The sequence below is a fragment of the Passer domesticus genome, chromosome 35 (assembly GCF_036417665.1).
Source record: "Passer domesticus isolate bPasDom1 chromosome 35, bPasDom1.hap1, whole genome shotgun sequence".
NCBI classification, from domain to species: domain Eukaryota; kingdom Metazoa; phylum Chordata; class Aves; order Passeriformes; family Passeridae; genus Passer; species Passer domesticus.
In genome coordinates this window covers 519,377-543,857 of record NC_087508.1, presented here as the reverse complement: position 1 = coordinate 543,857, position 24,481 = coordinate 519,377, and the positions used below count along the sequence as shown (strand labels likewise).

Below are 24,481 nucleotides of genomic sequence, written 5' to 3'. Positions count from 1 at the left end.
TAAAATTAATTGGAGGGGTCGGAATTAAGGGGGGGGAGCCCCAAAATTAATTGGGGGGGTCAGAATGAAGGCGGGACCCCAAAATTTAATGGGGGGGGTCACAGAAACCCAAAATTAATTTGGGGGGGTCAGAATTAACGGGGGAGCCCCAAATTAATTGGGGGGGGGTCAGAATTGAGGAGGGGAGCCCCAAAATTTAATGGGGGGGGTCAGAGAAACCCCAAATTTAATGGGGGGGGTGTTCAGGGTGGGGGAGGGGCGGATCCGCTGGCTCAGGGCAATTCAAGCCGGGGGGGGGGGAGGGGAGGGGAGGGGGAGGGGCCTCCCCAGCCCCGCCCCCCGCCCCTCCCCCCCCCCGGTATTTTTAGGCCGGCTCCGGTTTCCCGGGGGGGATCCGGTGTCAGACGGGGGGGGGGAGGGGCCCGGGGGGCCCGGGGGGGGGATGGGAGGGACGCGGGGGGGCACCCCCGAAACACCCCCTCCCCCACCCAAAAAAAAAAAAAAAATCTGGGGGGAAACTGAGGCACGGGGGGACCCCAAAAAATGAATCCCCCCCCAAAAAATGACAGCTCGGGGAAACTGAGGCACAGGAAACGAGCCCCTCCCCCCCCAATGAATCCAGTGGATCCCAAATTTTTTTTTTGGGGGGGGGGAGGGGATTTGGGGGGTCTCGGGGAGGGGTTAAAGAAGTGGGGGGAGGGGAGATCTGAAATCTGCTTTTATTGGGGGGAGGGGATTTACAGCAATGGGGGATCCGGGGGGGGATCTGGGGGGATCCCTGGGGGCTGGGGGGTCCAGATCCCACCCGGGGGGGGGCAGATCCCCTCCCCCCAAGGGATCCGGTCCCGCTCTGGTGCATTGGGGGGGTCCAGATCCCAGCGGATCCCAAGGAGGGATCCACTCCAAGGAGGGATCCACTCCCCCCTTTGGGTGTTTTGGGGGGGTCCAGACCCCACCTGGGTGGATCCAGATCCCGTTCCCTCCCCCCTGAGAGATCCCGGAGGGATCCCGGGCAGAATCAGGTCGAAATCCTGGGTGGATCCCAGGGAGATCCCAGAGAAATCCTGGGTGGATCCCAGGGAGATCCCAGAGAATTCCTGGGTGGATCCTGGGCTGGTCCTGGGTAAATCTTGAGTGGATCCTGGGGGTGGATTCTGGTCAGAATCCTGGGTGGATCCCGAGTGGATCCCAGGCACAATCCAGTCGAAATCCTGGGTGTATCCCGGGGAGATCCCAGAGAATTGCTGGGTGGATCCCGGGCAGGATAAGGTCGACGTCCTGGGTGGATCCCAAATGGATCCCAGGTAAATCCTGGGTGGATCCTGGTCAGAATCCTGGGTGGATCCCAGGGTGATCTTGGTCAGAACCCTCAGTGGATCCTGGGACAGATCCCGGGTGGATCCTGGGCTGATGCCGGTCAAATCTTGGGTGGATCCAGGGGGTGGATCCCTGAGTGGATCCCGGGCAGAACCAGGTCAAAGTCCTGGGTGGATCCCGGGCAGATTCCAGAGTTGATCCCAGGTAGATCCTGGGAGGATCCTGATCAAAAATCCTGGGGTGATCTTGGTCTGGATCCTGAGTGGATCCCGAGATCACGGGACAGATCCTGGGTGGATCCTGGTCAGAATCAGGTCAAAGTCCTGGGTGGATCCCGAGAAGATCCCGGGCAGATCCTGGGGGGATCCTGATCAAAATCCTGGGTGGAAGCCGGGGTGGATCCCAGGTAGATCTTCAGTGGATCCCAGGGGTGAATCCCGTGTGGATCTCGGTCAAAATCCTGGGTGGATCCTGGGCAGATTCTGGAGTGGATCCTGATAAAAAATCCTGGGTGGATCCCGGGGGTGGATCCCAAGCAGAATCGGGTCGAAATCCTGGGTGGATCCCAGGTGTCTCGTGGAGTGGATCCCAGGCAGATCCAGGTCAAAATCCTGGGTGGATCCCAGGCAGAATCAGGTCAGAGTCCTGGGTGGATTCCGGTCAAATCCCGGTGGATCTTGATCAGACTCCTGGGTGGATCCCGGGGGTGGATCCCAGGGGTGGATTCCAGGCTGGATCAGGTCAAAGCCCTGGGTGGATCCCAGGCAGATCCCAGGTGGATCTTGATCAGAATAACGGGTGGATCCCGGGGGTGGATCCTGGGTAGATCCCAAAGGTGGATCCCGGGCAGGTCCCAGACTGGATCCTGGGTGGATCCCAGGCAGATCCCGAGCAGAATCCTGGGTGGATCCCGGGTGGATCTTGAGCAGAATCCTGGCTGGATCCCAGGCAGAAGCAGGTCGAGTCCTGGGTGGATCCCAGGAAGACCCCAGGTGTCTCATGGGGTGGATCCCAGGCAGATCCCGGTCAAAATCCTGGGAGGATCCCGGGCGGATCTCGAGCAGACTCCTGGGTGGATCCCGGGGGTGGATCCCGGGTGGATCCCGGGCGGGTCAGACCTGCTGGGAGATCCCCTGGATCCGCTGCAGAACCTCCCCGGCCTGGAGCTGCTCCCAGGTCAGCAGCGACAGCCCCAGCTGGTCCTCCTGGAACGGGATCCACTGTCGGGATCTGGGGGGATCCCGGGGTGTCCGGGGGGATCTGGAGGGGTCTGAGGTGGATCCAGGGGGTGCTGGGGGAGCGGATCCCTGGGGGGATCAGGGATCTCTGATTGATAGGATCAATCGGGATCGATCGGGATCAATCGGGACCCGGTACCTGCCGGAAGGGCTGGGTGTGTGTGTGTGTGTGTCAGGGATCGATCGGGATCCCCTGGATCCCCGTACCTGGCGGAAGGGCTGGGTGTGATTTGGGATCAGGGATCGATCGGGATCAATCAGGATCAATCAGGACCCGGTACCTGTCGGAAGGGCTGTGTGTGTGTGTGTGTGTGTGTGTGTGTGTCAGGGATCGATCGGGATCAATCAGGACCTGGTACCTGCCGGAAGGGCTGGGGGGGGATCAGGGATTGATGGGGATCGATCGGGATCCCCTGGATCCCCGTACCTGGCGGAAGGGCTGGGTGTGATTGGGGATCAGGGATCAATCGGGATCGATCGGGATCAATCAGGATCGATCAGGATCCCCGTACCTGGCGGAAGGGCTGGGGGGGATCAGGGATCGATCAGGATCAATCGGGATCAATCGGGATCGATCAGGACCCGTTACCTGGCGGAAGGGCTGGGGGGATCAGGGATTGATCGGGATCAATCGGGATCGATCGGGATCAGGGATCAATCAGGATCGATCAGGGACCCGTTACCTGGCGGAAGGGCTGGGCCATCTGGCGCAGGAAGCGCTTGGCCGCCTGCACGGCCTCGTCCACCGTCAGGTTCAGGTGGGACTCGGGCAGGTGCTCCTGGATCCAGCGCGGCAGCTTGCCCCGCTTGTCGGCCCGGGCGAAGCGCTGGGAAACGGGAAATGGGGAGAAAACACCGGGAAATGGGAAAAACGGGGAAAAAAGGGGAAAAACCGTTAAAAACTGGGGAAAAACCAGGAAAAAATGGGGTTTAACGGCCCAAAATAACCCCCAAAAACACCTGGGAGCCCCCCCAAAAATCTGGGTGAAGTGCTGAGGCACGGAAAAATGGGGAGAAAACACAGGAAAATGGGAAAAACGGGGAAAAAACATTAAAACCTGGGGGAAAAAACGGAGGAAAAATGGGGGAAAAAATGGGGGAAAAATGGGGAAAAACTGACCCCAAACCCCCCAAAACCCCAAACCTTGTCAGCGAACACCATGAGCCCGCAGTCAGTTTTCCCCCTGAGGGCTCTCCCCACGCACTGCGCCGCCCCAAACTGACCCAAAGTGACCCAAAGTGACCCAAAACCCCCCAAACTGACCCCAAAACCCCCAAACCTTGTCAGCGAACACCATGAGCCCGTAGTCAGTTTTCCCTCTCAGGGCTCTCCCCACGCACTGCGCCGCCCCAAAGTGACCCAAACTGACCCAAAGTGACCCAAACTGACCCACACTGACCCAAACTGACCCAAACTGACCCCCAAACACCCCAAAAACCCCCAAACCTTGTCAGCGAACACCATGAGCCCGTAGTCAGTTTTCCCCCTGAGGGCTCTCCCCACGCACTGCGCCGCGTGCCGCATGGCGTCGAAGGTGAGGAACTCGCCCTCGCGCACCTGGAGCTGCTCCCGCAGGAATTCCAGCCGGGCCTGGGGGGGCAACGGGGCTGAGACCCCCCCGGAAATCCCAAAAACCCCCCCCCGGAAATCCCAAAAACCCCCCCCAGGTACCCCAAAATCCCCCCCAGGTCCCCCCATCTCAGGTGTTCTCCCCACACCTGGAGCTGCTCCCAAAGGAATTCCAGCTGGGCCTGGGGGAGCAACGGGGCTGAGACCCCCCAAAAACCTTCCCAGGTACCCCAAAAACCTCCTCAGGAACCCCAAAAACCACCTCAGGTATCATAAAAACCACCTCAAGTACCCCAAAAATCCCCCCAGGTCCCCCCATCTCAGGTGTTCTCCCACACCTGGAGCTGCTCCCGCAGGAATTCCAGCCGGGCCTGGGGGAGCAACGGGGCTGAGACCCCCCAAAAACCTCCCCGGGTATCTTAAAAACCCCCCCAGGTATCCTAAAAACCACCTCAGGTATCATAAAAACCCCTCCAGGAACCCCAAAATCCCCCCAGGTCCCCCCATCTCAGGTGTTCTCCCACCCCTGGAGCTGCTCCCAAAGGAATTCCAGGGGGATCTGGGGGGGCAACGGGGCTGAGACCCCCCCGGAAATCCCAAAAACCTCCCCAGAAATCCCAAAAACCACCTCAAGTATCCCAAAAATCCCCCAGGAACCCCAAAATCCCCCCAGGTCCCCCCACCTCAGGTGTTCTCCCACCCCTGGAGCTGCTCCCGAAGGAATTCCAGGGGGATTTGGGGGGGCAATGGGGCTGAGACCCCCAACCCCCCCCCCAGAAATCCAATAGGTACCCCTAGGTACCCCACACCCGCAGGACAGGTGGGATTTGGGGGGGGGACACACCTGAGACCCCCCAAAATCCCCCTAAAAACCCCCAAAATCTTCAAAAATCCCCCTAAATCCCCCCCAAATCCCCCTAAAAACCCCAAAATCCCCCCAAAAACCCCAAAATCCCCCGATTTCTCCCCCTTTAGGACAGGTGACCCCCAGGTGACCCCCCCAGGTGAGATTTGGGGAGGGGGCCATACCTGAGACCCCCAAAATCCCCCTGAAATCCCCCAAAAAAACCCCCAAAATCCCCCCAAAAAGCCCCAAATTCCAATTGATCTCCCCCCCCTTTAGGACAGGTGACCCCCAGGTGACCCCCCCAGGTGGGATTTGGGGAGGGGGCCACACCTGAGACCCCTGAAAACCCCCAAAATTCCCCCTGAAAACCCCCAAAATTCCCCTAAAAACCCCAAAAATCCCCCTAAAAGCTCCCTAAATCCTCTAAAAAACCCCAAAATCCATTTGATTCCCCCCCACCTTTAGGACAGGTGACCCCCCAGGTGACCCCAGATGACCCCAGGTGGGATTTGGGGAGGGGGGCCCCACCTGACCCCCCCCTCACCTTGAGGATTCGGCTCTGGGTGTAAACGTAGGGGACCCCGAACATGATCACGGCCCGGCCGTAGTGATGGACTGCGGGAAATTGGGGGGGGCCAGGGACCCCAAAAACCAAAATTCCCATCAAATCCCCCCAAAAAATAAAAAAAACCCACCCAATGACACGAAAATCCCCCCAAAAATCCCTTAAAAAACAACAAAATTGTCATGAAAATCCCTCAAAACCCCAAAAATTCCCCATCAAATCCCCCCAAAAATAAAAAAAAACCAAAATGACAAGAAAATCCCCCAAAATTGCCACGAAAATCCCCAAAACCCTAAAAATTCCCATCAAATCCCCCCAAAATTCCCATCAAACCCCCAAAAATTCCCATCAAATCCCCCAAAAATAAAAAAAAACCCCAAAATGACACGAAAATCCCCCCCCAAAATTGCCACAAAAATCCCTTAAAAACATCAAAATTGCCATGAAAATCCCCAAAACTGCCCCCAAAACCTCAAGATTTCCCTTCAAATCCTCCCAAACCCCCCAAATTTCCCATCAAATCCTCCAAAAACCTCAAAAATTCCCATCAAATCCCCCCAAAATTCCCATCAAATCCCCCCCAAAAAAAACAAAACCCAAAATGACACGAAAAATCCCCCCCAAAATTGCCACAGAAATCCCTTAAAAAAACCCCAAAATTGCCATGAAAATCCCCCTAAAAACCCCAAAAGTTCCCCTCAAACCCCCCAAAATCCCTCAAACCCACCCTGAACCTCCCCAAAACCCCCAAAATTGCTCCAAAACCCCCAAAATTGCCCCCAAAATCAAAAAATTTGCCCAAATTTGCCCAAATTCCCCCGAATTCGCCCCAAATCTCACCGAAGTCGATGCCCTCGGAGATTTTGCCCCAAGACCGGGGTGGGAACACCCCAAAAAATGGGGCAGGGACCCCAAAATCCCCTCAAAACCCACCCTGAACCCCCCCAAAACCCCCAAAATTGCCCCAAAAATCCAAAATTTGCCCAAATTCCCCCGAATTCGCCCCAAATCTCACCGAAGTCGATGCCCTCAGAGAATCTGCCCCAAGACTGGACTGGGAACACCCCAAAAAAAGGGGCAGGGACCCCCAAAAATCCACCCAAACCCACCCTGAACCCCAAAATCCAAAAATTTTTTCCAAATTTTCCCAAAATTTGCCCAAATTTGCCGGAATTCGCCCCAAATCTCACCGAAGTCGATGCCCTCGGAGACTTTGCCGCGCGCCACCTGAGAGCAGCACGGCCCCGCGGCCGTTCTCGCCACGCCTGGGGGGGAGTGGGGACACCCCGGGATGGGACCCCAAAAAACATCCAGGGACCCCAAAAAACATCCAGGGACCCCAAAATTCCCATAAAAACCCCCAAACCCCATCCAGGGACCCCAAGAAAACATCCAGGGACCCCAAAATTCCATCCAGGACCCCCGAAACTCCCCCAAATCCCCCTGGGACCCCCAAAACTCCCCCAAAATCTGCTCAGGATGCCCAAAACTCCCCCAAATCCCCCCTGGGACCCCCAAATCCCCCCCAGGACCCTTAAAACTCCCCCAAATCCTTCTCAGGACCCCCAAAACTCCCCCAAATCCCCCTCAGGACCCCCAAAACTCCCCCAAATCCCCCCTGGGACCCCCAAATCCCCCCCAGGACCCTTAAAACTCCCCAAATCCTTCTCAGGACCCCCAAAACTCCCCCAAATCCCCCTCAGGACCCCCAAAACTCCCCCAAATCCCCCTCAGGACCCCCAAAACTCCACCAAAATCTGCTCAGGACCCCCAAAACTCCCCCAAATCCCCGCCGGGACCCCCAAATCCCCCCCAGGACCCTCAAAATCTCCTCCAGGACCCTTAAAACTCCCCCAAATCCTTCTCAGGACCCCCAAAACTCCCCCAAATCCCCTCATGACCCCCAAAACTCCCCCAAATCCCCCTCTGAGACCCCCAAAACTCCCCCAAATCCCCACCCAGGACCCCCAAATCCCCCCCGGGACCCCCAACCCCCCCAGCACCTCCTGGTACTTCTCCAGGGCCACGCTGGTCTCAGCCCCGTCCTGGGTCTCGATGAAGAGCAGCTTGTTCCTCTGGATGTTCTCCAGGATGCCCTGGGGAGGAATTTGGGGGGATTTGGGGGGTCTCAGGGGATTTTTGGGGTTCCCAGAAGGGAATTTGGGGCAGTTTTGGGGGGTTTGGGGCAGTTTTGGGGGTCTCAGCCCCATCCTGGGTCTCAATGAAGAGCAGTTTGTTCCTCTGGATGTTCTCCAGGGTGCCCTGGGGAGCAATTTGGGGGGGATTTTGGGGGTCCCAGGGGGATTTTGGGGGTCCCAGGGGAGTTTTGGGGGTCCTGGGGTTCCCAGGAGGGAATTTGGGGCAGTTTTGGGGGGTTTTGGGGCAGTTTTGGGGTCTCAGGAGGGGATTTGGGGGCATTTGAGGGGTGCTGGGTCTCGTTTGTTCCTCTGGATGTTCTCCAGGGTGCCCTGGGGAGAAATTTGGGGGGTTTTGGGGGGTCCCAGGGGAGTTTTGGGGGTCCTGGGGTTCCCAGGAGGGAATTTGGGGCAGTTTTGGGGGAATTTGGGGCAGTTTTTGGGGTCTCAGGGGGGGATTTGGGGTTCTGGGTCTCGTTTGTTCCTCTGGATGTTCTGCAGGATGCCCTGGGGAGAAATTTGGGGGGATTTGGGGGAGTTTTTGGGGGTCTCAGGAGATTTTTGGGGTTCCTGAGGGTCCCAGGAGGGAATTTGGGGCAGTTTTGGGGGATTTGGGGCAGTTTTGGGGTCTCAGGAGGGGATTTGGGGGCATTTGAGGGGTGCTGGGTCTCGTTTGTTCCTCTGGATGTTCTCCAGGATGCCCTGGGGAGAAATTTGGGGGGATTTGGGGGGGTCCCAGGGGAGTTTTGGGGGTCCTGGGGTTCCCAGGAGGGAATTTGGGTCAGTTTTGGGGGGTTTGGGGCAGTTTTTGGGGTCTCAGGGGGGGATTTGGGGTTCTGGGTCTCGTTTGTTCCTCTGGATGTTCTGCAGGATGCCCTGGGGAGCAATTTGGGGGATTTGGGGGAGTTTTTGGGGGTCTCAGGAGATTTTTGGGGTTCCTGAGGGTCCCAGGAGGGAATTTGGGGCAGTTTTGGGGGAATTTGGGGCAGTTTTGGGGTCTCAGGAGGGGATTTGGGGGTTCTGGGTCTCGATGAAGAGCAGTTTGTTCCTCTGGATATTCTCCAGGATGCCCTGGGGAGCAATTTGGGGGCATTTTGGGGGGTCCCGGGGGAGTTTTGGGGTTCCTGGGGGTCCCAGGAGGGAATTTGGGGCAGTTTTGGGGGGTTTTGGGGCAGTTTTGGGGTCTCAGGGGGGGATTTGGGGGCATTTGAGGGGTGCTGGGTCTCGTTTGTTCCTCTGGATGTTCTCCAGGATGCCCTGGGGAGCAATTTGGGGGGTTTTGGGGGAGTTTTTTGGGGGGGATTTTGGGGGAGATTTTTGGGTTACTTTTTTTTTATTATTTTTGGGGTATTTTGATGAGATTTTTGGGGAGGTTTGAGGTATTTTTTGGGAGATTTTGGGGTATTTTTGTGAGGTTTTCAATGGGATTTTGGGGTGATTTTGCAGTTTTTTTTTTTTTTTTGTATTTTTGGGCTGGTTTTGGTGGGATTTTTGGGCTATTTTGGGTGGTAACTTTAGGGTATTTTTGGAGAGGTTTTTAGGGTATTTTTGAGGAGATTATTCTGTATTTTTGGATTATTTTTTTGGCAATTCTGGGATATGTTGGGGTGATTTCTGGGGGGATTTTTTGGGCAATTTTAGGGTGATTTTGGGGATATTTTTGGGGTGATTTTGGGGCCATTTTTGGGGCCATGTCAGGGTATTTTGGGCTCCCACCTGCTCGTACCACGAGGCCACGGTGCTCTCCAGGTAGACGTAGCTGGTGAAAAAGGCCACGAGGCCGTCGGGGACCACGGCCGAGAGCTCCAGCAGCAGCTGCCCGTAGTTCCGGGTCACCGCTGGGATTTGGGGAAATTTGGGGGAAATTTGGAACCCCAAAAACCCCAAAAAACTAAAAACCTCAAAATCCCCCCAGAAATCCCACAAATCCCCCCAGAAATCCCCCCAAAAAACCCAAAAATTGCCCCAAAATCCTCCCAGAGCCCCAGCAGCAGCTGCCCGTAGTTCCGGGTCACCGCTGGGATTTGGGGAAATTTGGGGGATTTCGGGAAAATTTGGGGGATTTGAGGTTATTTGGACCGAAAAAAAATCAAAATTCCCCCAGAAATCCCAAAAAAAACCCCCAAAAATTGCCCCAAAAAACCCAAAAATTGCCCCAAAATCCCCCCCAGAGCTCCAGCAGCAGCTGCCCGTAGTTCCGGGTCACCGCTGGGATTTGGGGAAATTTGGGGGAAATTTGGGACCCCAAAAACCCCAGAATCCTAAATTCCCCCAGAAATCCCACAAATCCCCCCAGAAATCCCAAAAACCCCAACTTTTCCCCTAAATCCCCCCCAGCCCCCACCAATGTACTCAAAGGTCTTGAATTTGGAGTTCATGGCCACCCCAAAACACCCAAAAAATCCCAAAATTCCCCCCAAAAATGACCCCGAGACCCCTCCCCAAAGCCCCCAGACCCCAAAAACCCCAAAATCCCCCGAATTCTCCCCAAACCCGCACCGATGTCCTCGCGGGTCTCGAACTTGGAGCTCATAGCCACTCAAAAAACCCCAAAAACTCCCAAAAAAAACCCCAAACGACCCTGAAACCCCTCCCCAAAGCCCCCAGACCCAAATTTGCCCAAAATCCCCCGAATTCTGCCCAAACCCGCACCGATGTCCTCGCGGGTCTCGAACTTGGAGCTCATGGCCACCCAAAAAACCCCAAAAATCCCCCACAAAAAACCCCAAATGACCCCAAACTGACCCCGAGACCCCTCCCCAAAGCCCCCAGACCCCAAAAACCCCAAAATCCCCCGAATTCTGCCCAAACCCGCACCGATGTCCTCGCGGGTCTCGAACTTGGAGCTCATGGCCACCTGGTCGTTGCCTCTGCCCACGATCTGGGGAGGGGGAAAGGGGTCTCAGAGCCCCCCAAAAACCCCGGGACCCCCCAAAAATCCCTGAGACCATCCCCCAAAATCCCTGAGACCCCCCCAAAAATCCCTGAGACCCTCCAAAAATCCTTGAGGACCACCCCCAAAAAAAACCCCCGGGACCCCCCAAAAATCCCTGAGACCCCCCCAAAAATCCTTCAGGACCCCCCAAAATCCCTGAGACCCCCCCAAAAATCCCTAAGACCCTCCAAAAGCCCCCCAAATTCCCCCCAGGACCCCCCAAAACTCCCCCAAGACCCCCCAAAACCTCCCCAGGACCCCCCAAATCTGCTCCAAACCCCCCAAATCCCCCAAAACCCCCCAAATCCCCCCCAGGACCCCCCAAATCTCCCCCAAACCCCCCCAGGACCCCCCAAAACTCCCCCAAATCCCCCCCAGGTCACCCCATATCCTCCCCAGGACCCCCCAAATCCCCCCCAGGACCCCCCAAATCTCCCCCAACCCCCCCCAGGACCCCCCAAAACTCCCCCAAATCCCCCCCAGGTCACCCCAAACCCCCCCAGGACCCCCCAAATCCCCCCCAGGACCCCCCAAATCTCCCCCAAATCCCCCAGGACCCCCCAAATCCCCCCCAGCCCCCCCCGGACCCCCCAGCCCCCCGTCCCCCTGACCATGGGGCAGAGGCAGGTGCGGGCCAGGGTCATGCTGAAGGTTGCCATGGTAACGGGGCTGAATCCCAGGATTTTGGGGTAAAACTCCAGCGGGGACAGGGTCTGGGGAGGGGAAATGGGGTCAGGGGGATCGGGGGTTTTTGGGGGGATTTGGGGTTTTTGGGGGGGGATTTGGGGATTTCTTGGGGGGATTTGGGGTTTTCTTGGGGGGATTTGGGTTTTTTGGGGGGATTTTGCGGAGCATTTTGGGGGATTTTGGGTTTTTTGGGGGGATTTTGGGGTTTTTTGGGGGGGGGTTTGGGATTTTGAAGGGGGATTTGGGTTTTTTGGGGGGATTTTGGGTTTTTTGGGGGATTTTGCGGAGCATTTTGGGGGATTTTGGGGAGCATTTGGGGTTTTTGGGGGGGATTTGGGGATTTCTTGGGGGGATTTGGGTTTTTTGGGGAGATTTTGGGGGTTTTTTGGGGGATTTTGGGTTTTTTGGGGGGATTTTGGGGAGCATTTGGGGTTTTTGGGGGGTTTGGGGTTTTTTTGGGGTGGATTTGTGGTTTTTTGGGGGGATTTTTTGGGGGCATTTTGGCGTTTTGGGGTTTTTTGGGGATATTTGGGGTTTTTTTGAGGTTTTTTGGGGGGGCTTTGGGTTTTTTTAGGGGGTTTCTTGGACAGCATTTTGGGGTTCTGGGGGAGAACTTGGGTGGATTTGGGGTTTTGGGGGGATATGGGAAGGTTTTGGGATTTTTTTGGGAGGATTTTGGGGTTTTTTGGGGGGATTTTTTGGGTTTGGGGGGGGATTTTGGGATTTTTGGAGGTGATTTAGGGTTTGCTTTGGGGGGAATTTGGGTTTTTTGGGAGGATTTTGGGTTTTTGGGGGGCATTTGGGTTTTTTTTGTGGGGATTTTGGGTGGGGGTCTCACCCCCAAGGTGACAGTGAGGGAATTTCAGGGATATTTTGGGGTCTTTCTGAGGTGATTTTGGGGTATTTTGGGGTATTTTGGGCTATTTTTGGGGTCTCTCACCCCCAAGGTGATGATGAGGGGATTTTGAAGAATATTTTGGGTATTTTTGGGGTGATTTTGGGGTCTCTCACCCCCGAGGTGACGATAATTTTCGGATATCTTTTGGATATTTTGGGTATTTTTGGGGTGATTTTGGGGTATTTTGGGGTCTCTCACCCCCGAGGTGACTATGAGGGGATTTTTTGATATTTTTGGGGTGATTTTTGGGTATTTTTGGGTCTCTCACCCCCGAGGTGACGATGAGATGATTTTGGGGTATTTTTGGGATGTTTTTGGGTATTTTTGGGGTCTCTCACCCCCGAGGTGATGATAAGTGTATTTTTGGGATATTTTAGGGTATTTTTGAGGTATTTTTGGGGTGATTTTGGGATGTTTTGGGCTGTTTTTGGGGTGTCTCACCCCCGAGGTGACGATGAGGGTATTTTTTGCATATTTTAGGGTATTTTAGGGGTGATTTTAGGGTATTTTAGGGATGTTTTTGGGTATTTTTTGGGATGTTTTTGGGGGCTCTCACCCCCGAGGTGACGATGAGGGTATTTTTTGCATATTTTAGGGTATTTTAGGGGTGATTTTAGGGTATTTTTGGGACGTTTTTGGGTATTTTTTGGGGTGTTTTTGGGGTGCCTCACCCCCGAGCTGACGATGAGATGATTTTGGGGTATTTTTGGGGTGATTTTGGGTATTTTTGGGATGTTTTTGGGTATTTTTGGGATGTTTTTGGGGTGTCTCACCCCCGAGGTGACGATGAGATGATTTTGGATGATTTTTGGGGTGTTTTTGGGTATTTTTGGGGTGTTTTTGGGGTGTTTTTGGGGTGCCTCACCCCCGAGGTGACGATGAGATGATTTCGGGGTATTTTTGGGGTGTTTTTGGGTATTTTTGGGGTGATTTTGGGGTGTTTTTGGGGTGCCTCACCCCCGAGGTGACGATGACCGACTGGAAGCGCTCGAACACCGGCCGGATGGCGATGGAGGCGTCCAGGCAGCTGGGGGCAAAAATCCCTCAAAATCCCCCCAAAAAACCTAAAATGCTCTCAAAAAACCTCCTAAAACCTACCTCAAAATCGCCCCAAAAATCCCTTCAAAATCCTCCCCAAAAAACCCCTAAATCCCCCTCAAAATCCCCCCAAAAAAACCTCCAAATGCCCCATAAAAAATCGTCTAAAATCCCCCAGAAAACCCCAAAATCCCCCCCAAAATCCCCCTCAAAACACCCCAAAACCCACCTCAAAAAAACCCCAAAATCCCCCTTCAAAAAACCCCAAAATCCCCCCAAAAAATCCCAAAACCAATCTCAAAAAACCCCAAAATTCCCCCCAAAACAGCAAAATCCCCCCAAAACCCAAAAATCCCCCCCCAAAATCCAAAATTCACCTCAAAAAACCCCAAAATTTCCCAAAATCCAAAAACCCCTCCCAAAAACCCCATAAACTCCCTAAAATCCCTCCTGAAAAACCCAAAATCCACCCAAAAACCTCCATAAAATCCCCCAAAACCTCCCCTCAAAAACCTCCAAAAAAACCCCAAAACCCAAAAATCTCCCCAAAAACCCCCAAATCCCCCCCAAAAAAAAAAAAACCCAAAATCCCCCCCAAAAAACCCCAAAACCTACCTAACAAAAACCCCAAATCCACCCAAAACCTCCCCACAAATCCCCCCAAAAAACCCCAAAATCCCTCTGAAAAACCCCAAAATACCCCAAAAACCCCAAAATCCCCCAAAATGCCCCAAAATGCCCCAAATTTCCCCAAACCCCACAGACCTGAAGTGCAGCACGGGGTTGGCGATGCTCGGGGGTGCGATCGTCGAAGGGCTCGATGATGATGGTGAAACCTGGGGGAATTTGGGGGATTTTGGGCAATTTTGGCGGAAATTTGGGGTTTTTGGGGGTTCTGGGCGTTTTTGGGGTTTTTTTAGAGGGCGTTTTTTTGGGGAAATTTGGGGTTTTTCAAGGGGGATTTGGGGTTTTTTAGGGGGAATTTTGGGTTTTTTGGAGGGGAATTTTGGGTTTTGGGGGCTTTTTTGGGGTTTTTTTGGGGGGATTTTGGGGGGATTTTGGGGGATTTCAGGGATTTAGGGGGTTTTGGGGTTTTTTAGAGGGCGTTTTTTTGGGGAAATTTGGGGTTTTTCAAGGGGGATTTTGGGTTTTTGGGGGGACTTTGTGTTTTTTATGGGGGGTTTATTGGGGTTTTTTTTGGGGGATTTTGGGGATTTCAGGGATTTAGGGGGTTTTTGGGGTTTTTTAGAGGGCGTTTTTTGGGGAAATTTGGGGTTTTTCAAGGAGGATTTGGGGGTTTTTAGGGGGATTTTGGGCTTTTTGGGGGGGAATTTTGGGAGTTTTTGGCCCACTTTTGCTGTAGGTGCTGACCAGGGTTTAGGGATATTTTTAAGGTATTTTTGGGGTGGTTTTGGGGTTTTTCTGCCCCACCTTTGCTGTAGGTGCTGACCAGGATTTAAAGGATATTTTAGGGTGGATTTTTGGGTTATTTTTGGGGTGTTTTTGGGGTTTTTTTGCCCACCTTTGCTGTAGGCGCTGACCAGGTTTATAGGATATTTTGGGGAGGATTTTTGGGTTATTTTGGGGGTTTTTTGGGTTTTTTCTGCCCCACCTTTGCTGTAGGTGCTGACCAGGATTAAAGGATATTTTAGGGTGGATTTTTGGGTTATTTTTGGGGCGTTTTTGGGGTTTTTCTGCCCCACCTTTGCTGTAGGTGCTGACCAGGGTTACAGGATATTTTGGGGAGGATTTTTGGGTTATTTTTGGGGTTTTTTGGGTTTTTTCTGCCCCCACCTTTGCTGTAGGTGCTGACCAGGGTTTAGGGATATTTTTAAGGCATTTTTGGGGCGGTTTTGGGGTTTTTCTGCCCCACCTTTGCTGTAGGTGCTGACCAGGGTTACAGGATATTTTGGGGAGGATTTTTGGGTTATTTTTGGGGGGTTTTTTTTGGGGTTTTTTGCCCCACCTTTGCTGTAGGTGCTGACCAGGTTTATAGGATATTTTGGGGAGGATTTTTGGGTTATTTTTGGGGCGGTTTTGGGGTTTTTTCTGCCCTACCTTTGCTGTAGGTGCTGACCAGGTTTATAGGTTTTTTTTAAGGTATTTTTGGGTTATTTTTGGGGCGTTTTTTGGGGTTTTTTTGCCCACCTTTGCTGTAGGTGCTGACCAGGTTTATAGGGTATTTTGGGGAGGATTTTTGGGTTATTTTGGGGGTTTTTTGGGTTTTTCTGCCCCACCTTTGCTGTAGGTGCTGACCAGGTTTACAGGATATTTTAGGGTGGATTTTTGGGTTATTTTTGGGGTGTTTTTTGGGGTTTTTTTGCCCACCCTTTGCTGTAGGTGCTGACCAGGTTTATAGGGTATTTTGGGGAGGATTTTTGGGTTATTTTTGGGGTTTTTTTGGGTTTTTTCTGCCCCACCTTTGCTGTAGGTGCTGACCAGGGTGGCGAAGTTGGCCACCAGGGTGATGGGGGGAGAAATCGGCGACGTCGGGGAGGGCGAGGGTGCGGAGCAGGGAGTGCAGGCGCTCGGCACAGAACCTGCAAAATCGGGGTTCAGGGGACCCCAAAAACCCCCAAATCACCCCAAAAAACCTCAAAAACCACCCCAAGAACCCCCCAGGGACCCCCAAAACCCCCCAGGGGAGGGTGCGGGGCAGGGAGTGCAGGCGCTCGGCACAGAACCTGCAAATCGGGGTTCAGGGACCCCAAAAAACACCTCAGGGACCCCAAAAACCCCCCAAAAACCCCCATAACCACCCCAAAATACCCTAAAACCACCCCAAAACCCCCCAGGGGAGGGTGCGGGGCAGGGAGTGCAGGCGCTCGGCACAGAACCTGCAAAATCGGGGTTCAGGGGCCCCCAAAAACCCCAAAATCACCCAAAAAACACCTAAAAAGCACCCTAAAACCCCCATAACCACCCCAAAATACCCTAAAACCACCCCAAACCCCCCCAGGGGAGGGTGCGGAGCAGGGAGTGCAGGCGCTCGGCACAGAACCTGCAAAACGGGGTTCAGGGACCCCAAAAAAACCAAAAATCACCCCAAAAAACCTCAAAAACCACCCCAAAAACCCCCATAACCACCCCAAAAAACCTCAAAAACCACCCCAAGAACCCCCCAGGGACCCCAAAACCCCCCCAGGGGAGGGTGCGGAGCAGGGAGTGCAGGCGCTCGGCACAGAACCTGCAAAATCGGGGTTCAGGGACCCCAAAAACCCCAAAATCACCCCAAAAAACCTCAAAAACCCCCCAGGGACCCCAAACCCCCCCAGGGGGAGGGTGCGGGGCAGGGAGTGCAGGGCGCTCGGCACAGAACCTGCAAAAACGGGGTTTGGGGGACCCCAAAAACCCCAAAATCACCCCAAAAAAAACCTCAAAAACCACCCCAAAACCCCCCAGGGACCCAAAACCCCCAAGGGAGGGTGCGGGCAGGGAGTGCAGGCGCTCGGCACAGAACCTGCAAAACGGGGTTCAGGGACCCCAAAAAAACCAAAAATCACCCCAAAAAACCTCAAAAACCACCCCAAAAAACCCCCATAACCACCCCAAAAAACCTCAAAAACCACCCCCAAACCCCCCAGGGACCCCAAAACCACCAAGGGGAGGGTGCGGAGCAGGGAGTGCAGGCGCTCAGCACAGAACCTGCAAAATCGGGGTTCAGGGACCCCAAAAACCCCAAAATCACCCAAAAAACACCTAAAAAGCACCCTAAAACCCCCATAACCACCCCCAAAATACCCTAAAACCACCCCAAAACCCCCCAGGGACCCCAAACCCCCCCAGGGGGAGGGTGCGGGGCAGGGAGTGCAGGCGCTCGGCACAGAACCTGCAAAACGGGGTTCAGGGACCCCAAAATCACCTCAGGGACCCCAAAAACCCCCAAAAACCCCCATAACCACCCCAAAATACCCTAAAACCACCCCAAAACCCCCCAGGGACCCCAAACCCCCCCAGGGGGAGGGTGCGGGGCAGGGAGTGCAGGCGCTCGGCACAGAACCTGCAAAACGGGGTTCGGGGACCCCAAAATCACCTCAGGGACCCCAAAAACCCCCATAACCACCCCAAAATACCCTAAAACCACCCCCAAAACCCCCCAGGGGAGGGTGCGGGGCAGGGAGTGCAGGCGCTCGGCACAGAACCTGCAAAATCGGGGTTCAGGGACCCCAAAAACCCCAAAATCACCCAAAAAACACCTAAAAAGCACCCTAAAACCCCCATAACCCCCCCAAAATACCCTAAAACCACCCCCAAAACCCCCCCAGGGACCCCAAACCCCCCCAGGGGGAGGGTGCGGGGCAGGGAGTGCAGGCGCTCGGCACAGAACCTGCAAAATCGGGGTTTGGGGACCCCAAAAACCCCAAAATCACCCCAAAAAAAACCTCAAAAACCACCCCAAGAACCCCCCAGGGACCCCAAAACCCCCAGGGGAGGGTGCGGAGCAGGGAGCGCAGGCGCTCGGCACAGAACCTGCAAAACGGGGTTCAGGGACCCCAAAATCACCTCAGGGACCCCAAAAATCCCCAAAAAACCCCCATAACCACCCCAAAATACCCTAAAACCACCCCAAAACTCCCCCAGGGCGAGGGTGCGGGGCAGGGAGCGCAGGCGCTCGGCACAGAACCTGCAAAATCGGGGTTCAGGGACCCCCAAAAACCCCCAAATCACTCCAAAAACCCCAAATATCACCCCAGAGATCCCCAAACCCCAAAACCCCACCCCAAAACCACCAAAACCCCCCCAAAAATCACCCCAAGGACCCCAAAGCCACCCCAAAAACCGCCAAACCCCCACAAAAAACCCCCAATTTTTGACTCCTGATCCTGTTATTGGAGGTTTTTAGGGGTGCAGATCCCATTTTTTGGGGTCCCAAACCCATTTTCTGGGGTGCGGATCCCATTTTGGGGTTTTTTTGGGGCTCTTTAGCATATCAGAACCCATTTTTTGGGGCACAGATCCATTTTTGGCAGGTTTTTAGGGGTGCAGATCCATTTTTTGGGGTCCCAAACCCATTTTTGAGGCACAGATCCCATTTTTGGCGGGTTTTTAGGGGTGCAGATTCCATTTTTGGGGTCCCAACCCCATTTTTTGGGGTCCCAAACCCATTTTCTGGGGTGCAGATCCCATTTTTTGGGGTTTTTTGGGGCTCTTTAGACATATCAGAACCCATTTTTTGTGGTTTTTAGGGGTCCAGATCCCATTTTTTGGGTCTCAACCCCATTTTTTGGGGGTCCAGATCCCATTTTTGGGGTCCCAACCCCATTTTTTGGGGTCCCAATCCCATTTTTGGGGTGCAGATCCCATACTTTGGGGATTTTTGGGCTTTCCAGTCCCATTCTTTGAAGTTTTTTTTAGGGGTCCCAATCCCATTTTTTGGGGTCCCAACCCCATTTTTTGAGGTCCCGATCCCATTTTTGGGGTCCCAACCCCATTTTTGGGGGTCCCAATCCCGTTTTTGGGGGTGCCAGACCTGAGGGCTTGTGGTCGATGCAGACCCTGTCCCGCAGCTCCCGCAGGAAGCCGGGGGCTCTTTGGGGGGGTTTAGGGGTGCAGATCCCATTTTTTGGGGTCCAGGTCCCATTTTTGGGGTGCAGATCCCATTTTTGGGGGTTTTTAGGGGTGCAGATCCCATTTTTTGAGGTTCTCTGGGTGCAGATCCATTTTTGGGGTTTTTTTGGGGGTCTTTAGACATATCAGAACCGATTTTTTGGTGTTTTTAAGGGTGCAGATCCCGTTTTTTGGGGTTTTTAGGGGTCCCAACCCCATTTTTGCGGTCCCAAACCCAATTTTTGGGTGCAGATCCCATACTTTGGGGATTTTTGGGCTTTCCAGTCCCATTCTTTGAAGTTTTTAGGGGTGCAGATCCCATTTTTGGGGGTTTTTTAGGGGTCCCAATCCATTTTTTGGGGTCCCAACCCCATTTTTTGAGGTCCCGATCCCATTTTTGGGGTCCCAACCCCATTTTTGGGGGTCCCAATCCCGTTTTTGGGGGTGCCAGACCTGAGGGGCTTGTGGTCGATGCAGACCCTGTCCCGCAGCTCCCGCAGGAAGCCGGGGGGCTCCTTGGGGGGGTTTAGGGGTGCAGATCCCATTTTTTGGGGGTCCCGACCCCATTTTTTGGGGTGCAGATCCCATTTTTGGGGGTTTTTAGGGGTGCAGATCCCATTTTTTGAGGTTCTCTGGGGTGCAGATCCCATTTTTGGGGTTTTTTGGGGGTCTTTAGACATATCAGAACCGATTTTTTGTGTTTTTAAGGGTGCAGATCCCGTTTTTTGGGGTTTTTAGGGGTCCCAACCCCATTTTTTGGGGTCCCCAACCCCATTTTTGGGGTGCAAGAATCCCCTTTTTTGGGGTGCCAGACCTGAGGGGCTTGCGGTCGATGCAGACCCTGTCCCGCAGCTCCCGCAGGAAGGCCGGGGGGCTCAGCTGCTGCACCCGGGGTCCCCGGAGCTGCGCCCGCAGGTGCTCGACCAGCGGCGCAGGAACCCCACAAAGTGCTCGGCCGTGCGGATACTGCCCGGGACGGCCTCTGGAACGGGGAAAAACAGGGTCAGAAACACCCAAAAACCACCCCAAACCCCACAAAGTGCTCGGCCGTGCGGATGTTGCCAGGGACGGCCTCTGGAACGGGGAAAAATGGGGAAAAAATGGGAAAAATGGGGGAAAATGGGAAAAAACGGTTTTAGAAACAGCCCAAAAACCCCAAAAAACCACCCCAAAAACCACCCCAAACCCCACAAAGTGCTCGGCCGTGCGGATACTGCCCGGGACGGCCTCTGGAATGGGGAAAAACGGGGGGAAAATGGGAAAAATGGGGGGAAAAATGGGGGGAAAAATGGGGGGGAAACAGGCTGAGGGACACCCTAAAAACCATCCTGATGATTTTGTTGGTTCCCAGCAGATCCCGGTGGATCCCAAAACTCTCCCTGGGCAGGATCTGTGAGGGATCCTGGGGATCCCAAGGTGGATCCCGAGGGGTTTTGGGGTTCCCACAATCCTGATGGATCCCATCAGATTCCGGTGGATCCCAAGGTGGATCCTGAGGGGGTTTTGGGTTCCCACGATCCTGATGGACCCCAGCAGATCCCGGGGTGGATCCTGAAGGGTTTTGGGGTTCCCATGATCCCAGCAGATCCCAGTGGATCCCAGGGTGGGTCCTGAGGGGTTTGGGGGTTCCCACTATCCCAGCAGATCCCGGGGTGGATCCTGTGAGGTTTTAGGGTTCCCACGTTGCCAGCAGATCCCGGTGGATCCCAAGGTGGATCCTGAGGTGTTTTGGGGCTCCCACGATCCCGGTGGATCCCAGCGGATCCCAGCGGATCCCGTACCCCGCAGGATCTCGTCGGGCAGCACGGGGTTCCCCAGGAACAGGTCGGAGTCGCGGGCGGCGCCGGCCTCGCGCAGCCCCTGCACCAGGCGCCGGTACTCCTCGGCCAGGCGGCGCGAGTCCGACTCCTTGATCCTAAAAGGGATCCCAAATAACCCCTGAGACCCCAAATCTATCCCTGAGACCCCAAACCCCATCCCTGGGATCCCCCTGAGATCCCCCTGGGATCCCAGCCCTGCAGCCCCTGCACCAGGCGCCGGTACTCCTCGGCCAGGCGGCGCGAGTCCGACTCCTTGATCCTAAAAAGGGATCCCAAATAACCCCTGAGACCCCAAACCCCATCCCTGGGATCCCCCTGAGATCCCAAATCCCAGCCCCGCAGCCCCTGCACCAGGCGCCGGTGCTCCTCGGCCAGGCGGCGCGAGTCCGACTCCTTGATCCTAAAAAGGGATCCCAAATAACCCCTGAGACCCCAAATCTATCCCTGAGACCCCAAACCCCATCCCTGGATCCCCCTGAGATCCCCCTGGGATCCCAGCCCTGCAGCCCCTGCACCAGGCGCCGGGAGTCTGACTCCTTGATCCTAAAACGGACCCCAAAAAAACCCCTGAGACCCCAAAATCCATCCCTGGGATCCAAAAACCCCTGAGACCCCAAACCCCATCCCTGGGATCCCCTGAGATCCCAAATCCCAGCCCCGCAGCCCCTGCACCAGGCGCCGGTGCTCCTCGGCCAGGCGGCGCGAGTCCGACTCCTTGATCCTAAAACAGACCCCAAAATCCATCCCTGAGACCCCAGAATCCATCCCTGGGATCCCAAAAACCCCCGAGATCCCAAAATCCATCCCTGATCCCAAACCCCATCCCTGGAATCATCCTGAGATCCCAAAATCCATCCATGGGATCCCAAATCCCAGCCGTGCAGCCCCTGCAGCAGGCTGCGAGAGTCCGACTCCTTAATCCTAAAATGGATCCCAAAACACATCCCTGGGATCCCAAAAACCCCTGAGATCCAAAATCTCATCCATGGGATCCCAAAATCCATCCCTGACCCCAAATCCCATCTGTGGGATCACCCTGGGATCCCAAATCCATCCCTGGGATCCCAACCCCGCAGCCCCTGCACCAGGCAGCGGGAGTCTGACTCCTCGATCCTAAAATGGATCCCAAAAACCCCCTGAGACCCCAAATCCATCCCTGAGATCCCTCTGAGACCCCAAATCCCATCCCTGGGATCCCAAATCCCATCCCTGGGAGCCCAAAACCCCCAAAATCCCCCCAAAAATCCCAAATTGCCCTCGCTGACCGCTGGCCGTGGCTCTGCAGCGTTGGCCTGGCAGCGGTCAAGCGTCCGCGGGTGATGGTCACTCACCCTGAGCACCCCAAAATTCCCCCTAAGCACCCCAAAATCCATCCCTGGGACCCCACAATCCCATCCCTGGGACCCTAAATCCCCAAAACCCCCCAAATCCCCCCAAACCCCCTCGCTGACCGCTGGACGTGGCTCTGCAGCGTTGGCCTGGCAGCGGTCAAGCGTCCGGCGGGTGATGGTCACTCACCCTGAGCACCCCAAAATCCCATCCCTGGGAACCCACAATCCCATCCCTGGGACCTAAACTCCCCCAAAACCCCCCAAATCCCCCCAAAAACCCCAAATCCCCCGTCACTGACCGCTGGACGTGGCTCTGCAGCGCGGCCACGTTGGCCTGGCAGCGGTCAAGCGTCCGGCGGGTGATGGTCACTCCATGGCCTCGATGCAGACGTTGTCTGGGGGGGGGTTTGGGGTCAGGAAATCCAAAAATGCCATAAAATACCCCCCCAAAATAATCCCAAAATCCACTAAAAAAGTAACCAAAAAAACCCCCCAAAAAATCCCCCCAGAATATCTCAAAATCCACTAAAAAAAAAAAAAAAACAAAATCCCTCCAAAGTTACCCCAAAATCCACCAAAAAACCCCCAAAACCCACCCTGGGTGACCCCAAACCCCTACGAGTGACCCCAAACCCCCCCACAGTGACCCTAAACCCCCCCCAAATCCCCCCAAATCCCCCCCAAGTGACCCCAAACTGCCCTAAATGACCCCAAATCCCCTCTGAGTGACCCCAAACCCTCCCAAAATCCCCCAAACTCCCCCAAAATCCTCCCAAAATCCCCCCAAAACAACCCCAAAACCCCCCTAAGTTACCCCAAGCCCCCCCAAAATCCCCCTAAATGACCCCAAACCCCCCTAAGTGACCCCAAACCCCCCCAAAATCCCCCCTAAACGGCCCCAAATCCCTCCTAAGTGACCCCAAATTCCCCAAAATCCCCCCAAAACAACCCCAACCCCCTCCAAAATCCCCCCTAAATGACCCCAAACCCCCCCATAATGACCCCAAACCCCCCTAAATGACCCCAAAACCACACTAAATGAGCCCAAACTCCCTCAAAATGCCCCAATCCTCCCAAAATCCCCTCAAAACCCCCCTAAATGACCCCAACCCCCCCCCAAATGACCCCAAATACCCCCTGAACTATCCCAAAACTCCCCTTAAATTCCCCCCCAAACCCCCCCAAAATCCCCTCAAAACCCCCCTAAATGACCCCAACCCCCCCGGAATGACCCGAAACCTCTCCTAAGTGACCCCAAACCCCCCCAAACTCCCCCTAAATGACCCCAAACCCCCACTAAGTGACCCCAAACCCCCTCTAAATCCCCCCAAAGCCCCCCGGGACCCCCCCCAAAAGGCCCGGGGGGGGTTTGGGGCGGGGGTCCCACCGATGTTGTGCGCCTCGTCGAACACCACGACCGAGGAGCGCGCCAGCTCGGCCGACACCAGCCCCGCGATCTTGGGGTCCAGCAGGTAGTGGTAGCTGTACACCACCACGTTGGCGTGGGCCAGCTGCGGGGTTGGGGGGGTTTGGGGTCACCCAGGGGGGTTTTGGGGTCCCCAGAGGGGGTTTGGGGCCACCCAGAGGGGTTTTGGGGTCATTCAGGGGGGTTTGGGGTCATTCTGTATGGAAAAACCAAAGTGTGAATAGGGGCAGGGGAAAGAAGAAACAATTAGGGAAAGGTTTCGAGAAAGTTTTGGGGATCCCAAGGTAATTTTGGGGTTCCTCAGGGCGGTTTTGGGGTCACCCAGAGGGGTTTTGGGGTCCCCTATAAAAGTTTTGGGGTCATTCAGGGGGGTTTTGGGGTGGTTTACGGTGGTTTTGGGGTTCCCAGAGGGGATTTTGGGCTCCAGCAGGCACTGGTAGCTGCACACCACCACGTTGGCGTGGGCCAGCTGCGGGGTTGGGGGAAATTAGAGGTTTTTGGAGTCCCCAGAGGGGTTTTGGGGTCATTCAGGGGGATTTTGGGGTCATTCAGGGTCACTTGGGGGGGTTTGGGGTCATTCTGTATGGAAAAACCAAAGTGTGAATAGGGGCAGGGGAAAGAAGAAACAATTAGGGAAAGGTTTCGAGAAAGTTTTGGGGATCCCAAGGTAATTTTGGGGTTCCTCAGGGCGGTTTTGGGGTCACCCAGAGGGGTTTTGGGGTCCCCAGAGGGGTTTTGGGGTCATTCAGGGGGGTTTTGGGGTGGTTTACGGTGGTTTTGGGGTTCCCAGAGGGGATTTTGGGCTCCAGCAGGCACTGGTAGCTGCACACCACCACGTTGGCGTGGGCCAGCTGCGGGGTTGGGGGAAATTAGGGGTTTTTGGAGTCCCCAGAGGGGTTTTGGGGTCATTCAGGGGGATTTTGGGGTCATTCAGGGTCACTTGGGGGGGTTTGGGGTCATTCTGTATGGAAAAACCAAAGTGTGAATAGGGGCAGGGGAAAGAAGAAACAATTAGGGAAAGGTTTCGAGAAAGTTTTGGGGATCCCAAGGTAATTTTGGGATTCCTCAGGGCGGTTTTGGGGTCACCCAGAGGGGTTTTGGGGTCACCCAGAGGGGTTTGGGGTCAT

General features: G+C 54.9%; 1 protein-coding gene across 1 annotated transcript; it reads right to left on the bottom strand.

Annotated features, from left to right (window-relative positions):
• Positions 1-677: 677 nt before the first annotated feature.
• LOC135288752 (general transcription and DNA repair factor IIH helicase subunit XPD-like) lies at positions 678-23,463 on the bottom strand (the record flags this gene model as incomplete). Its single annotated transcript, XM_064402146.1, is given in 21 exon segments — positions 678-2,522; positions 3,239-3,382; positions 4,003-4,146; positions 5,517-5,587; positions 6,728-6,764; positions 6,766-6,802; positions 7,530-7,633; positions 9,389-9,510; positions 10,490-10,553; positions 11,219-11,320; positions 13,150-13,219; positions 13,996-14,027; positions 14,029-14,066; positions 15,651-15,702; positions 15,704-15,770; positions 19,592-19,703; positions 19,706-19,759; positions 20,559-20,692; positions 22,228-22,300; positions 22,303-22,323; positions 23,316-23,463. Coding segments are annotated over 21 exon segments (1,719 nt in total), but the record flags the coding sequence as incomplete, so codon positions are not given.
• Positions 23,464-24,481: the final 1,018 nt, after the last annotated feature.